The 16,440-nt window shown below is 50.4% G+C and overlaps 1 protein-coding gene across 2 annotated transcripts in view; it reads right to left on the bottom strand.

The window, feature by feature from the left end:
• Window positions 1-16,440, bottom strand: part of IGSF3 (immunoglobulin superfamily member 3) — a 92,580-nt gene that overhangs the window by 5,929 nt on the left and 70,211 nt on the right. For both annotated transcript variants that reach the window (XM_041420891.1, XM_041420892.1), the window contains 2 exons: window positions 3,789-4,199; window positions 1,710-2,117 (listed from right to left, as the gene is read on the bottom strand). In XM_041420891.1, coding sequence (XP_041276825.1) covers window positions 1,710-2,117; window positions 3,789-4,199 — 819 coding nt within the window. The remainder of the gene's footprint in view (window positions 1-1,709; window positions 2,118-3,788; window positions 4,200-16,440) is intronic.

The raw sequence follows: 16,440 nt of genomic DNA, 5'->3' as shown, positions 1-16,440 counted from the left end.
GAGCAGGCAGCTCCACTGTGTTCTAAGTCAAGCAATGTTGGCTGAACAGCAACTCCTTGTGGAGCTCAAGAGGAGAAATTAATTGTATGATCTCTGGAAGCAAGGCTCTGCAGGAAGATTACAGAGTTGTAGTTCACATATGCAGGGAGAAGAGACAAATGTCAAAGTTCACTTAGAGTTGAAATTGGTCAGTGTTGTGTCAGCACTTTTTTAAAGCTGTTAATAGCAAGATGTCTGAAGAAAATGTTGAACTGATACCTCTTGAAGACAGTTACCTATTTAATAGGGATGAAGAAAAAGCAGAGGCAGTCAATGTTTTTTTGCCTCAGTCTTTAATAACACTGACAGACGTTGGGCTGCCCAGTCCCCTTAGTCAGAGGACAGTGAGTGCAGGAACAGTAACTTTTCCATCTGCAGACTCTGAAATTGTGAGGGATGAGCTGTGTCAGCCAAGTGTCCACAAGTCCACGGGGCCTGATGGGATTCATCAGGTGTTATGGCAGGACTCCTCCTGAACATTATCCAAGGGCCCTGGGAGTCTGGGGAAGTGCTTTTTGGCTGGAAGCTGGCCAGTATATATTCCAATTTACAAGAAGGACATGAGAGAAGACCCAGGAGACTACAGACCTGTTAGTACAACATGAGTTCCTGGAAAAACTATGAAGAAGATTATTCAGGGTTCTACAGAAAGGCATTCACAGAACAATGCAGTCATCAGACACAGCCAACACGGCTTCAAAAAGGGGAAGTCTGATTGAATAATTCAATATCCTTGTGTCACCTGCTCTGTCAGTGGATGAAGGGAAGGCAGTGGATGCAGTTTTTCAATTTCAGTAAGACTTTTCACATTGTCCCTCACAGCACCCTTCCAGCTGTGGGATGGGGGGAGTTCATGGCGCACTGGGTAAAGAACTGGCTGAAGGACAGAGTTCAAAGGGACACAGTGAATGGGGCTATTTCTGGCTGGTAACTGGTCACCAGTGGTGCTCCTCAGGGCTCAATTTTAGGGCCAGTGCTGTTCAATATATTTATCAAAGATCTGGATACAGGAGTTGGAATGCACTATTAGCAAATTTGCTGACGATACCAAGCTGGGAGGTGCTGCTGATTCTCTTGGGGGACAAGAGGCCTTACAAAGTGATCTAGATAGAGTGGAGCTCTGGACTTTAATTAATGGAATGTAATTTAACAAACTGAACTGACTGGATTTTACACATAGGTCCAAGTAACACCATGCACAAGTAGAAGTGGGAGAGGAGTGGTTAGAGAGCAGCCCTGCAGAAGGGGATCTGGAGGTGTTGGTTGTCACCAAGCTCAGTAAGACTCAGCACTGTGCCTCCACTGACCTCTTCACAGGAAAGGACCTTGCCTCTGAAGCACACCTGGGAAGCACAAGCAGCTTCTTCCATCCTATTCTCAGTCAAAATGTGAGTAAAATCAGAAGCCTACCCTATTTTATCTGCCAAAAGTGCTGAAAAAAAGGAGAAAATTGTAGATGCAGTGACAAAATGCCAAGCCCATCTAGCTGTATTTGCAGAACTTGCTCTATGCTCTTTTCTGAAAAGCAAGAGTCAAGAAGACATGGAAAAAGGAATCAGTGGGTCCTGCCCTGTGCCTGGACCCACTGTCACTGACAGACAGATGGTGATTCGTGTCTGCCCAGGAGGGCACAAGGCTGCTCAAGGCAGATGGCCCCAGATCCCACTGACCTGGCTGCTTGACTGTGAGGGTGATGAGCCCGGAGAGGTCCTCTGCCCGCTTGTACCAGCGCTCGCTGGGGTCCAGCAGCCACTCCTCCACGCGGCAGCCGTAGGCCCCGCTGTCGCGCACGGTGGAGTTCTGGATGGAGAGCAGGAAGAGGCCCGGGGCCGGGCTCTCCAGGTGCAGCCGGCTCCGCAGGTCGCCCAGCGCCGCCCGCTCCCCGTAGTGCAGCGTGCTCTGCCGGCTCAGCCAGGCCACCACCTCCTTCTCGGCGCGGCCCGGCCGCCACACGGACCACTCCACCGAGAGCTGGGATGAGGGGCTGGTCCGGTTCTTCACCAGGCACTCCAGGGTCACCCACTCGTTCTCCAGCACCGTGATGTTCCTGTGGGTCTGGTTGACCTGCAGGCGGTTATCTATGGGAAAAGCCCGTTAGAAATGCAATGTGACCAAGGGCTGCAAGGGGTCCTTTTTCACCCCACAAGCCTTTCCTGCACGGCTACAATCCTGGGGTGTGATGAAAGAAATAAGGAAGTAGAGGAAAAAATGACGGAAAAAGGAAAGGACAAAAAAAATAGAGGAGGAGAAGAAAATAAGGCTTGTGTATTTTAGAGTCTTCTGAAAATCTCAGGTTAGTCACCAATGACCCATTCAGTGCAGGGAATTGGAAATCCACAATCTCCCAGCAGGACCTGGGAGGTTCTAAGTGCACAGAGACCTAATAAAGGGAGATCACACCTCACTCTTTTCTTGTTCTCCTCCTAGGACAAGGCAGTAGCCTGATCACATCCCAGCTAGTAAGCTCCCTGTTGTGGAAAAAGGAAAAAAAAAGGCAAGGTAGGGAACAGACAGCTGACTATAGGGAAGCCCCGCTGCAAAACAAGAAGTGGCATGAGGGCAAAGTCACACGCAGTCTTTTGCTGCCCCGGGAATGTCCCTGGTTTGTGCTCCACAACTTCATTGATACACGGGAGGGTGACTGGAATCAGCTCTTTTATACGAAATGACGTGTCCAACTCTCCTAAATTCCTCACAATTCTTTCCAGGGTCAGCCTGGACTTCCCTGGTACTGCTGCTGCAGCAAGCAACAAGCACTGTACTTCCCAGAGAGAGGTGGGTGATGCAAAGGAGGGGACAGTCACAGCTCCCCTGTCCCCGACCACCCCTCAGCCATCCTGGGACTCTGCAGACAGAAATGAGGAGCTGGCACTGGCAGCAAGCCACGTCCTGCTGTGCTTCCTGTGTGTGTGACCAGGCAAAGCTGCACTAGGGACCATATCTAATATACCTCTTGCACCCTTGTCCATAGAGCTTGTGTCTAGCCAGCCAAATCCAGAAAGAGAAAATGCACTAAACACCTCTTGCACCCTTGTCCATAGAGCTTGTGTCTAGCCAGCCAAATCCAGACAGAGAAAATGCACCAAACACCCTACTCCAGCCCTGATATCCAGCTGCATCCATCCTGCCTGAGGGATTTTATCTTCCAGATACAGGGAATTGGAGCAAGCAAGGACAAGGCAGGTTTCCTCATGAAGTACCAATGCTCTGGAGAGTACTTGCCTCTCTCCCTCTCCCCTTTGCTCCAGCCTGTGGGGGCTATATTTAGCCCCTCCACCAGCTCATCTTTATCAGTGTAATCCACTGCCACAGAAACCACCCACAGAACAGATTTCTCCTTTCCTGGCAGCCAGCTTCCCACCTCATTAAACGTTATTCCCATCTCATGTGCAAAGGGAAAAGACACAAGGCTCCCTGTGCCTGCCAGGATCCAGAGAGTAAAATTAAACTGTGTGCAAGACATAAAATTGCTTTCCCAGACAGGCACACACACAGGGGTTCTCTCTCAGTAAGTCACTAGCTGACACTCTTGCTACATGGATAATGAAACCTGGCTGGATGCAGTGGCCCTATAGACTATGGGGGATGGACAACCTTCATGTGAGGACACTGAAAGGCACACAAGCTCAGCCTGGAGGGACAGGAGTCACATCAAAGGAGGGAAAACCCTCCTTCCACGCAGGGATGTGCAGGCATGAGGATGCAAGGACAGGGTGGCAATCTCACAGGCCGTGCCAAGAGGACCCCACCTGGCTGCTTGACGGTGACCTCGGTCCGCCCTGACACCTCCTCTGCCAGCTTGTACCAGGCGTGGTTGGGGCTGAGCAGCCACTCCTCCACGTGGCAGTAGTAGCTGCCGCTGTCGCGCACCTCTGCCCGCTGCACCGTCAGGCTGAAGAGCCCGCCCGAGGCGGAGCGCTCGAACTGCAGCCGGCCCCGCAGCCCCTCCTCCTCCGCGTAGGTGCCGTACTCGAAGGCCGAGCTGTGGGTGGTCTTCAGGATGAGCTTTCCATCAGCATCCGAGGGCTTGTGCACGTACCACAGCACGGCGAAGTGGGAGTCGGGGCTGGTCTGGCATTTCACCGAGCAGTTCAGGGGGATGGGCCGGTTCTCCACCAGAGTGATGCTGCGCTTCGACTTGCTCACCTGCAGCTTGGTCACTGCGAGGGGGAATGGAGAAGAATGAAGAGAGGTGGGTCATTAACACAGGAAAGAAATTCACCAGATTTGGGGTAGGCCAGAGAGTCCCCTCTTGCTTGGGTCCCATATGCCTTTAAGACATTCAGATATTCTACCAAATCTGTCCTTTCAACCCCTGTCGACTCCTGGATCCTCCCACTGTGTCCCTCAGCGAAAGAGGCTGCTTTTTCACAGTCTGACCTTTAAAATACTCTTTTTAATTCATAGTGGTCTAAGGCACCAGACTTAGTAAGATGACTACACCCAAATTCAGTGGTTTTTCTCATGGTGAAATCATACCACTTGTACCTCAGGACAATGAGCTGTTGACCAGTTCCAGAGAAAACCACTTCTGAGAAAGTGAATTAAATGAGACCCCACTGCTGTCACATGCCAGCCATTTCAGTGAGATGTATCCCACAGACATGCAATAGCTAGGGGAGGAAGCGCAGGCACAACTGGAAGAGGAGAAAGAGCACCAGACTGGAAGGCATCAGCAGGGAGCAAGCTCTGCTCCCACAGCCAGGAGATCTGGCTCCAAGTCCACCACAAACTGCACAGCCTAGGACAAGCCACAGGCCCATCACCTCTCTTGGCTTCCCAAGGACAAGTGCAATTCCCACGCTGTAGCTAAGCAGTCCCATGGTGTTGAGGATGATACAGCAGAATCATTAGCTCTAGTTCCTGTAAGGAGAGACACACGGATTCCCAATTCCTCTCTCCCTGTACAAACACAAGACAGAGCCCCTGCTGCAGTGTGTGCTCACGCTGTGCTTGTCACCTCAGCCCTGAGCCAGGGCATTCCAGCTGGCAGGGGAGGACACAAGGCGCCCTCCTGTGACACTTGCGCTCTGTGCCCTGGAGTCCCTGTCAGCTGCAGACAGCGGAGAGGGGCAGCTCCCACCCAGCGAGACACACCACTCCTCCCAGCAGCTCTGCCACCATGGGCCTCCCCTCCTTCACCTCTCCTCATACAGCTGCTCCCCTTGGAAAGGGGGAATGCTGCCTTGCTGCTGACAAGCTGCAAATCTCTTCAATAAAACTTGACGAGCGCACGGGTCCAAGTGGCACGACGAAAGTGTGGCACCACAGGCACAAACAACTGAAGGCTGCCAGGGGACCCGTTGCCCATCCAGACTCTGGAAACACATCCCACGCATCCTGTGTTTGTGAGGAAGCAACGTTGTCTTCTCTCTCACCAAGGCACAGGCTCCTTGCTTTGCATCATGCTTTGCTTCCAGCTTCCCTTGGGCACCAGGGCCTCGGATGCCTGTCGGCACAAGTGATGAGTGACAGTGCCCAGGGAGAGGATGGGCACAAACAACTTCAGATGGGAGGAACTCCCACCACAGCAATGCTTTCTGCGCTATCACATCTGAGATAGGCATCCTGGTATCACATCAGACATTCCCCTGGAGCCTGGATTGCCCGTGGCTTTAATCAGTATGCTAATAAAGACTCCTGCCTGTGGTATGGCATGCAGACACTGGAGGAAGGAAAGGAAGGAAACTGCCCTTGTTTTGCCTCCCCAAGGACTTCAACCTAATGGAAAGAGTCAGTGTCACCCTCTTGTATTTCTGCCATACCCCAAACACATTCCTTCCCCTTTGTTTCTCTCCAGGACAACAGCCTTAGCCACCACACCCACCCTCATCCCAGCTTGTTGGCTCACCATTGGTTAAGAACGGTTATTTTGAGCATTAATCAATCTTCCAAGTCCCTAGGAGATGAACAAATAAAGAAGAAGGTGGTTCTCAGCAGTTTCCTCTCTCCCCCAGCCCTCTTTCCAAACAGTTTATTTTTAATTGGTACTGGATTATTTTCTGCAACCGTTACTACGGAAACCTTTGTTACTATAGCAACTGTGTATGTTAAGTCAGTAGCCCTATATCTATTAAAATGCAGTATATACACACATGCTGTGTGTGGTGGGTTGCTCAATATCAACACACACACACACAAAGCCAGGGTACACACAGACCAGAGCTGCTGAGAGGCAAGCATCCTTCTCTCACAGTGCTCTTCCCACATCGTGGCACCTCCAGGAGATTACATGAGCATGGCTGACACTGAGCAATTATAATCTTAGTGTTTGGGGCAACAGACCCACCTTGTACATGACAGATGTATTCCACTGAAGCAGTGAGGGCTTGCTCCCAGACGATAATCACAGTAATTGTCACTGTGTACAAACAACACGGACCCCTGAGGTCATCCAAGGACTCTCAGATGGCGCCTCAGCAGCTTTCCCTGCTCCCATGCAACCTTTGGGAAGAAATCTTTTTGAGAGCAATGGGGAAGCAATCTTACTAACTCTGGCAAAAATGAGATCTTAAATTTCACACACACACCCCCCCATCCTTGCAAGCCATCCTTGGCAGTCACTGCAGCCAGCAGTCAGGAATTTGCCCACATTTGTGCTGAGTCCCCTAAGATACTGAATGAGGTAGTGCTTCTACAGCTGCTACCAGCTGGAGCAGCAAGCCCTGGCAGGGAATCACAGGTCTTCTCTCTGCCAGACTATACTCTTGCAGAGGTTCATAACACTATGCACAAAGTTTCCTCTAGATTAGAGCTATCAGCGATATGTAATGACATCCCTGCCAATGCACTTTTCATCAGACATGAATTATTTTCCTAAGGGAGGCACACCGCAGAAGATGCAAGTGCAGGTTCTGTTTCCCTCTCACAGAATTAGAGAGGACATTCTCAGTCTTTTCCAATTTTGTGAATGCCAAACGCTTCCAACATCCTGGTGCTGGTTCCAGCATAGTATACAGGCACCCATCTCTTCTCCATTACCTTTTGCAGATAGTAATGATTCAAGGCTTTTATGGACCACAGGCTGGTAACAGCTAAGCTAAGCTGGAAATGCTGTGCCTTGGGGCAGCCTCACCCTCAGGGCAAAGATCCTCGTTAAGACATGGGAAGCTTTGTGGGGCAACTCGCACTTCTGCTCTCCCATGGGGCTGACCATCAGCCGCTATTCACAGATATGCAAACAAATCCACAAAGTTCATTTTGCATTTGAGAAAAATTATTTAAAAAGGGGAAAACAGATAATATTGAAGTTGGTGGTCCAGAGTAATGAGAGCTGCACAATACAATGTCAAAGAGTCCATCCATCTCTTCCCATTCTGGTGGTAAGCCTATTCCAGTGCAAACTGAGTCTCTCCATGCCATGTGCAGCTTGCCAAGCCATGTTTAGAGATGCTGCCATGACATAGAAATGGTTGTAGCTGCTGGTGCATCAGTGAGGTTGCAAGAAGTCTGATACCCCAGGCACCCAGCCAGCAAAACCTCGCCCTACTGACAGGGGGGAAACTCCCTTTCCTGGCTGGAGGATTTGCCTGGGCAGAGAGCCAGGAAAGAGCTCAGCCTTCAAAGGCTGAGTTGATCCCGGTGTGCCCCAGGGGCTGGGGTTTAGGTGAGGCAGGGCAGGGCTGCTCCAGCCCCATGTCAGGTAGCAGAGGTGGTGGGCACAGCGTGTGAACAGACACGGCTACCCAGCATTTTCTGCTGGCTGTCAAGAGGCTGATGTTCTCTTAAGAGCCTCCCGAACATCTGCTCTGTGAGAGGAACAGGTGCCTGCGTCTAGGTGAAGTTATCATGCATATCATCTGCAAACCATAATCCTGTTGCCACAATGTCTCCTGGCTCCCTGGAGAGTGCCAGTAAAGAGGATATTGTACCTTAATGTACTGTAATTGGTCCTGCATATGCTATTAAGGCTTTCAATTTACACTGGCAACAAGTCACGGTTAGAAAACTCTTAGTTTTTTTTATCATTATCTCAAGATGCGTGTGGCAGCTTCTGGTCCTCAGAGCTTGCACCTCTGGCCAGGACCTCAGGTCAGACACTCCTTACAACCACAGCAAGTTATGACACAGCCAGATCCTCTACAAGCTGATATGTAGTAGATGTTTTCTCCACACCATCAAGCAGGCAATCAGTCTTCTCAAGCTGAGCATGTGGTAAGCACAGTTATACAAATATTTTGGGGGATGGGAGAGCAGTCATCAGGAGGAGGAGAGACAGTGATGTGATTCATGGTTTTTCTGCTGACTTGCTGCCTCTTGGCTCCCTCCCCTCCGTTTCCTCATCATCAAGCTGGGGTTACAACACTTATCTTTAGCAAAGCACTTTGCAACCTGTACCTAAAAATGCTGTGATAAGAAGATGCTCCGTCTCAAACACCTTACAACATTTTGCCTTGTAGGCAGCAAGCAAACACAACAGCAGGAGTTTACTTCCCACCTGGGAGCCACTATTACCAAGGCCTGGGAATGGCACTGTTTAATTGCAGCTGAAGATAGCATTTCCCCAAAACAGCCCCACACAAAACACCAGAATGCTGTCCCTGCAGCAAAGGAGGAGGGGGCCATCCGCTGGGAAAGGAGCCAGCTCCACATGAACCAGCAGCTGTGGTACAGAAGGGTGGGCAGGAGGATGGCCACCACCATCCCAGAGTCCCCAGAAAGCCCCGTCACCACAGCAGGGAGGCGGTGTCCCACTTTGGAGGCTGCTGCTCGCTGGGGAGAGCTCCTCCAGAGAACACTTTTGCTTGGAAAGAACTGATGAAATGTTGCAAAAAGTTTTCCGGGGAAATGTCCTAATTTTAAAAGCCTCCAGCGAGATTTCACTGTGCTGAGGTGTGTGTGCAGGGGGAGCAGAAATGAGGCCAGCCCAACCTGAGCCCAGCCCTGGTTTAACACCATACAGTGGGTTTAGCAGGCCAGTCAGGAGAGATCCTTTTCCAACAGCACAGCCTCACAGTGACTTCTAGAAGGAACCCCTCTCTCCCCAGCACACTCAAGTGTACAACCCTGAAGGGCAATGGCCAGGCCTTTGGCACAAACTCAGCCATTCCCTCAGCCTGTGGTCACATCCCAGAGGTGCTTCATCATTTCCCTAACTAGTGGCAGAAAAGCACTCGGTGCCTGAATTCCCCCAGGATGTTTGCCTGGGATTCAAGAGACCAGTGTGCAGGTTACTGCCACAGGCTTAGCCATGTACTAACATTCAGACCCCTGCCAGCTCTTCTCCCTTCCACAAAGCAGGGCTGAGGAGCCTCCTCCACCTCCCCAGACACTGCAAGGACTCCTGCTTTAATGACTGAACAGAGTCAAGCAAGTACACGGCAGCCTACTGATTCAGCATGGCAAGAGCTGGGTGACTCACGTTTATTAGGTTAGCTGAAATCAAACCAAATTCAAAAGGGAAAGATGTGCAAGTCCTTTGGAGAGGAGGCATCAGAAGAAAGGCATTTGCAGAAGAGAAGAAAACGAGATTCTCCTAGGAGGACTGTGCTCATTAAGCTTAACCAGAGCACAGAAATCACAGCGAAGTAAAGACAAAGGCTTCCAGCACTGGGGCAACCTCCCCAGAGAAGGCAGGAGCATGGCAGCACAGCTCCCGACTCCGGCTATTCTCTTTTAACTGAACACAATTCCTCCTGAAACTGGATTAGTGAGGTTGCAAATTGCATTAGCCAACATGGGAGGCTGCTGGTGCAACAGGAGCAGCAGAAAGGGAAATAGCATTAGACTTTGCCTGCCATTATTACTGCCATTATTAACTTGTCACTTTACTGTAGTGTTCCTATAACAATGAATTATTGCCTGCAAACAGGCTGACATGATTGAATTACTGGGAGAGCAGTTCTGTGGGAAGGAAAGACAGCATTAACCCTTTCCTGAGGAAGGCTCAGCTTCAGCCCCCTCCCATGTGGTCAGACAAAAGAGCTGAGCCTGTGACTGAACACCACCAAGTGACCTGCATTTCAACATGTTCAGCAAGTTGCTGTGAAGTCCACAGCCCAGCAGGCAGCCCAGACACTCCCCAGCCTCACAGCTGCTGCAGCAAGACCAGCCGGGTATTTAAGTAGCTGTGCACATCCATGCTGACCATCACCTGTCCAACAGCCCTGCCCAGCACTCAGCCCCAAGCACGGGCACAGGACGGAAGGACACTGTGCTACTGCAGCCCGGGGAGTGGAGTTTGATGCTCTCAAAACGGTGCCAGAGGGTGCTGTGGCAAAGCAGAACAGGCACCTCTCCTCAAAGCCTACGGTGGATCCGCTTGCTCATCTGCACCCCCACCAGCTCCAGCCCCAAGAAGTCTGATCATCCCAAAGTACCTACAAGTGGCCCCATGGCTTGCCCCTCCCCAAAAGCAGCACAGTCAGACTGCAGACCCACCAAACACTGTGGGAGTGGGTCAAGTCCATCTCTGGGTGTGAAGACTGCAGGCAGTGACAAGGACATGTGCTTGGCTAGGGAACAGCCTGGCATTACCAGCCGTGCCGGAGCCTGTGGAGCAGCTAACAAACCAGCAGGTAACCAAGTGGGGCCTTGGGGAGGAATCATGTGTGATCCAGAAAGGCTTTCTAAGGCCCAGAAGCCATACATCTGCCAGCACATACAGAAAAGGCAAGGATGGAAAAAGCTGGGAAGCTCACAGCCTCCCAGGTCCAGCTAAGGCTAAGGCAGAGACTACCAGCTGGGATATACCACTGGCCTGGAAAAAACAGGACTTTCCCCAAGAAACAGAAACCATGTCAGTGTAAAGAACAGCAAGAAACAAATGTAACCCAAAGCAAAATGCCTCACAAACCTAAAATCAGAAACTTGCCTGCAAAACCCTGGTATGCACATAAAAAGTTCTGCATGGGAGAGAGGAGGGGAGGGAGGAATCAAAGATTCCCAGCATGAGTTGTGCCTGTTGTCAGAAAACAATATACAGCTCACTGATCACTTGGAAATTAAAATATGGAGATAGGATCACTGGAAGATAAATTCAGTATCAAGCTACACTGAGGATACAGAAATAAAAAAATAACATACAGCAATATTTAATCAACTTCTCGTCAGAAAGATTTCAAACAAAGGAGTGCTCCGTCAATTAGGAAAAAAAAGTAATTAAATGCACCCGAAGAGCAAGTTGTAACACACACAGCAGCACCACACACCAACTCCCATGCCATGCTGGAGGCTGGATTTCCTGAGATATTTCCTCCCTCACAAAACAACTTGGCAGTTTTGTGCGGTTGCACACTCAGAGCACAGCTGCTCCCTGTAGTGCAGGGCTGATTTCACACACGCTGTGTTTGACTTGGGCATTTTCAGCAGCTCCTGCTGAAAAACTGAGTGCTGGGATGACACAGATGAGCTGCTTAGGGTGGTGTGAAATGTCATTTTCTTGCCATCCAGAGAGCAAGCTCTCCAGACAGAGCTCAGGCAGGATCAGGAGATCTTTTGGATACTCCCACACCAGCCCTGCCAGTGTCAGGTGCTGCTCTCCATGCAAAGAGAAGTCCCCTGAGAAGGACCCAGCTGAATTCACCCAAGCATTAGCTCACTTCACTCACCTTTAACTGTTCCCTTCTACTGGGACAGCTTTCTGCAGGTATACTAAACTGAGCTGGTGCACAGCAGGACCTGTGCCAGCACAAGGAATAGGACAGGACCATGCAGCCAGCAGCCCACACTGGGGATGAGGATCACCTCCTTCTGTGCAGCAAAGTGCCAGGTCAGCTCCACCTGCAGGAGTTTACTTCCCACCTGGGAGCCAGTATTGCCAAGTCCTGGGAATGGCAACATTTAACTGCAGCTGAAGATAGCATTTCCCCAAAACTGAACGTTCATGGATGATGCTGCTTCTGTAACTAGCGAGTACAACTACTGTTGGAAGAACAGCCCAGTGAAATGAGCCATCTGTCATTTCGGAAGCAATTGTATTCTTCAACTTCTTAAGGACTGAAGACATATTTCAGCATAATGGGCTACAGATCCATCATCATCTGAACTCCCTGCTTCTCTGTTAATTAGGACAAGGAAAACTATAGTAATTTTCTTTAGTAGCATCCCAAATGCCTATTTAAGAAAGTAAGATGGCCTTGAGAGAAAACTTTTATGTATACATAGATATGTTAAAATAAAAGAACCTGAGCCACAGGTTCATCATGTTTGCAGCCATTTTGCTGTAAGGAAGCAGATCAAAGGTTCAGTGAACCCAGGAATCAGCCTTTGACCAACGTCACAACATGCAGTTTGTCATGCCAGGAGAAGCATTCCTCAGGATACAGAACACAGAAAAATGGTGCAGGTGCCATGCACAGGGGTGGATTGGGCATATGGGGAGGGACCCCTGGGCTGGGCACTGCTCTGACTGGGGGGCTGAGAATGCAGCAAGAGAAATATTGTGCTGCTGCAGCACTGAGCCTGCTGGCCCCGAGGCCACTCACCTCACGGAGAGCAGGGGCTCCATGCAGAGACTGGGACAGGACAAGAGTGGTCAACATCCAGCTGCAAAGCTGCTCATCACCAGTCTCCCTCTCCCTCAAGGACTGCCCCTGCTGACTCTGCTTTTGAGATCTTCAAGGACAGGAGGAGGTACAAATCTTTAGAGCTGGACACCGTCTAAGTACTGCTCATAACAGAGTATTTTAGTCCAGGGAAAGCAAACAGGGAATCGATGAGAAGCTAAAGTGTGTGGAGAGAGAGAAGCTGTTCAAGACAACATCAAAGAAGGTGCATGTGCAGACTGCAAACAGGCTGACACCATGGTTTTGTATATCCACGCTGCAAACAGGAGTGGAAAGCTGCTCAGGAGATAGCAAAGAGAGAAAGCAGAGAGTACTCTGAAATGGAAGTGAAAAGATTTGCACCTAAAAAGTAACCACGGAGAGAGCTAATTTGAAGACATTAGCACATCCTGGATACGGCCCAGGCCTCCTGGCATTGTCAGTCTTGTCAGGGGGCTGAAAAGAAAGACTGCCTGCACTAATATCAGTGGGCACACACAGAGCAGGCTGAGTCAGGTTAAGGTTCCACTAGGTGCAAGGATGCATTCCCACACTCTTCACCCTTATGAAATGCATCCAAGATGCTTCATCCATTTAAAGTTCAACTTCTCAGGTCACGCCCCTGGGTGCATTTTCCAGGCTGGAGTCCCAAGAGAAACCTTGAACATAACTGGCTGCAATCAGCTCAACACACCTGGCTCTTACAGAAGGCTCTCACAGGAAAACCTGCAGAGGAGCCAAGCAGCACCACACCCAGAAGGAAAACCAAATGCAGGGAGAGGTGAATCACAGCTCTGACCCCACAAGGCCAGCGTCATCATCCCCAGAACAGATCAGGAATGCAGCAGCACATCCAGCATGAGCTCCCTCCCCTGATGCTTACACCCAGGAGGACAGGGATGTTTGGACGAGGGAGTGATGGCTAAATGTGGAGAAAAGGCACTCTGGGGTGCTGGCCTGGGATGAATAACTGTGCCAAGGAGGTGACAGCAAGTCTAAGTGGGGAATCTGTCCCAGAGGACCTGGCAAGTATGGCAACAGAGCTCCCCAGAGCAAATGGGCAAGAGTAGGAGAATCAACTCTACCTCTATTATCTGCAGAAGAAAAAGGGCTCCAGCTGGGTCACTAATGCAGTTCCATGCAAGGGGACAGCTCTGGGTCATGCAACACTGAGCCCCTTCATTTCATGTGTTCAGTGTGCTGGAAGGAAGGAGCAGCAGCTCTGAGGAGGAACAGCAGGTCTCACCCCTGGCAGTGAAGGGAAAGGAGCAAGTCCCCAAGCACACAGGGAAGAGGAGGCTGCTCTGTGCCACAGCCACTGCTGCTGAGGAACAGGCTCCTCTCTTCTGAGCTCTTCTTGAACTCTTTCAGCACTCAAGCAGGAGTACAACCATTTGCCAGATGGAGCAGGCAGCTGTAAAGCAGGGAAGCAGTGCTGTTCTACAGAGCAAAACCACTCTGGGATTAAGCAAGCAGCAAACTTCAGTTTCCAGACTTCACTTCTGTAAGGAAGTTTCCAGCTCATTAACTCTGCTTGCTTAACTTTATTGCTGGATGCTGCCAGAAGCAAGAAATGTCAGGTGAAAGCACAGACTTTGTGGCCTTTGAAAACACTTGTTTGAGCCTCCACTTAAGAGTCTGGTCAGTATTCCACTGGCCACCTGTAGTAGAAAAGGCATCTTTCACATCCATCCATGAAAGGACTCCTTATACACTGAAATGACTAAGAATTACTAAGATGAGATGGAATGAAAGTATTAACAATAGTATCTGAGTTAAGGAAAGTTTCTCACTATACTCCACAAATGTCTTGGTGGTTAATTATTTGAAAATCAGTCCTTCTCTCCCAGCACTGAGTGTGCTATAAAGCAGCCTCCTTTTTCAGCTCTCCTCTGCCTCGTGCCCTCCTCATCTTCCCAGCATCCTCAGCCTGCAGTCACAACCATCTCACTGAGCTTGGCTGCTCAGTGAGCCTTCAGAGAGAAGGAGGAGCATAAGACTGAATAGTCTCTCTGTGGCTGCCATGGATGGGCTTGGACAAAGAGGTAAGAGTCCTTCATTCTCCACTCATTAGGTTTCTCTGGCCATTGCTAGCCCAGCACAGCCACTCTCTAGTTTCCTGTGGAGAGCAGAAAAGCAGCACAGGGCTCTGCACCCACCTAAATGCAGGACTTCATGGAGAGCACAGCTCTGGCTCAACCCACTCCTAAAGAAAGGTTCAGGAAGAAGCCACCTCCAGCTCCTCCAAGACCAGCTTGACAAGCCTCCACATCCCCCCCGCCTCCATGATGGTTTCAACTTGACAGCTTCTAATCAACCAAACTTTAAGAAGCGGCCCCTGGAGAGCCTCTGGAAGATAATTAATGCTCTAATGAAGAACATGACTGCCTTGTTTGCTCGACGGCTCCCAGGTCAATCAATCTGCTGTAGACTGGCTTGCAAAAAAGCAGTGAGGAGCCCAGCACCCCTGGCTTCTGCTCAGTTACCATCCCCTGCCATCCCTCCTCCCATGTTCATTACTGTCAAAATCCCAGCAGCAAGAGGACAGATTTATAGAGGCGATTGCAGCTTCTCCCTGAGCGCCCGATCCAGATTTAGTCACAAAGGAACAGGACAAGGGACAACGCAAGGATGGAGGGGTGGGGAGCTGTATGAATATGAAAGGGGTAAGAAGGTGCTCTGAGGGTGGGGTGTTGTGTGAAAGCCCTGCTTTCTGCTTCTGCTGTTGCCAGATACACTCTCCAGTATTCAGACCCCAGGACTTTGCTGAATCACCCCCTCATTTGTGCCGCAGAGGAATGGTAAGTGCAGTAACACACACAACGACAATGGCAATTTAATACAACAGCACAAATGTGCCCCAAGCCTCCTTGCCAAAGGAGAGAGCACTCTGCAGACACCCAAGCCTGCCCAGATTGCAGCACAGCTCCTGTGGTGCACTGTCTGCTGCCCTTGTCTGAGTCTTGCCCACCACACGGACACGCGCTACTCCCAGACAGTGCCTGCTGTCTCATCCCTGGACACCTGGCAGGGAGAAGCAAGATCCAAGGGGGAGATGGGAACAGAGCCTGCCTGACAGCCCTTGGGTCTTTCCCTTGACCTGTCTGAACCTATTTACCACCTTCCTCCCTCACGCAGGACCCAGCATGGTTTCCCCTCCATGCTGTGCAAGAAAGGGGGCAGGGAACAGTGAGGTCAGCTGGCATCTCAGTGTGACACTCAGAGCTCAGCCTGAATCCAAATGCTTCCAGGGTCACTTGGATTCAAAAGGAATCACCTGCTTCCCCTAAAAGGTACCTCTGCTTCCCCTAAAACCCAGGGAAACTGTAAGTGCCAGGGAGCCACCCCACATGTCCTTTCCAAGGGCAGGACACAGCTAATCCTGATGGACCTCTCAAATACCAGCCCACTAAGCCTTGCATGCTGGCTGCTCTTCTCAACCTGGAAAGGGGAAAAGCAAAGGGCAAAGCAATGTCTCTAGATGGGAAAATGGTGGTGAACCCTCAGGGGAAAGGGATGATGGCCTTGGGGATGACAGACGCAGATTTTCAGAGGCAGGCCAGATACTGCAGCAGAACGGGAGCCCCAAACACAAAAGAAATCTCCAATCCTGCAGTCAGGGCTCCCTTCTAGTTCAAACTGCACTACTGTGCATGGTCTCCTGCCAGCTTTGGTTTCAGGGAAGCAGCTGGTGTGAACTGAGATGTACTTTTATTATTCTTCCCCTTCTGCTGCAACATGAGCTCACCAAGAAAGCAACAACAGGCATCTTGAGAGATGGAAGTGAAAAGGAGAACACTTACTGCAGGGAAATAAAATAGCCACAGGCTATCTAGCCAGTCTGGTCTCCAGCCATGTCTAACAGCCCCTCACACCAGCATACACGTCTGCCCCAGCCTACACAAGTTAAAACTCA

This window comes from Onychostruthus taczanowskii, unplaced genomic scaffold (genome assembly GCF_017590055.1).
Source record: "Onychostruthus taczanowskii isolate IOZ18803 unplaced genomic scaffold, ASM1759005v1 scaffold67, whole genome shotgun sequence".
Lineage (NCBI taxonomy): Eukaryota > Metazoa > Chordata > Aves > Passeriformes > Passeridae > Onychostruthus > Onychostruthus taczanowskii.
The sequence above is the reverse complement of the archived record's forward strand: the minus strand, read 5'-3'. Positions and strand labels throughout refer to the sequence as shown.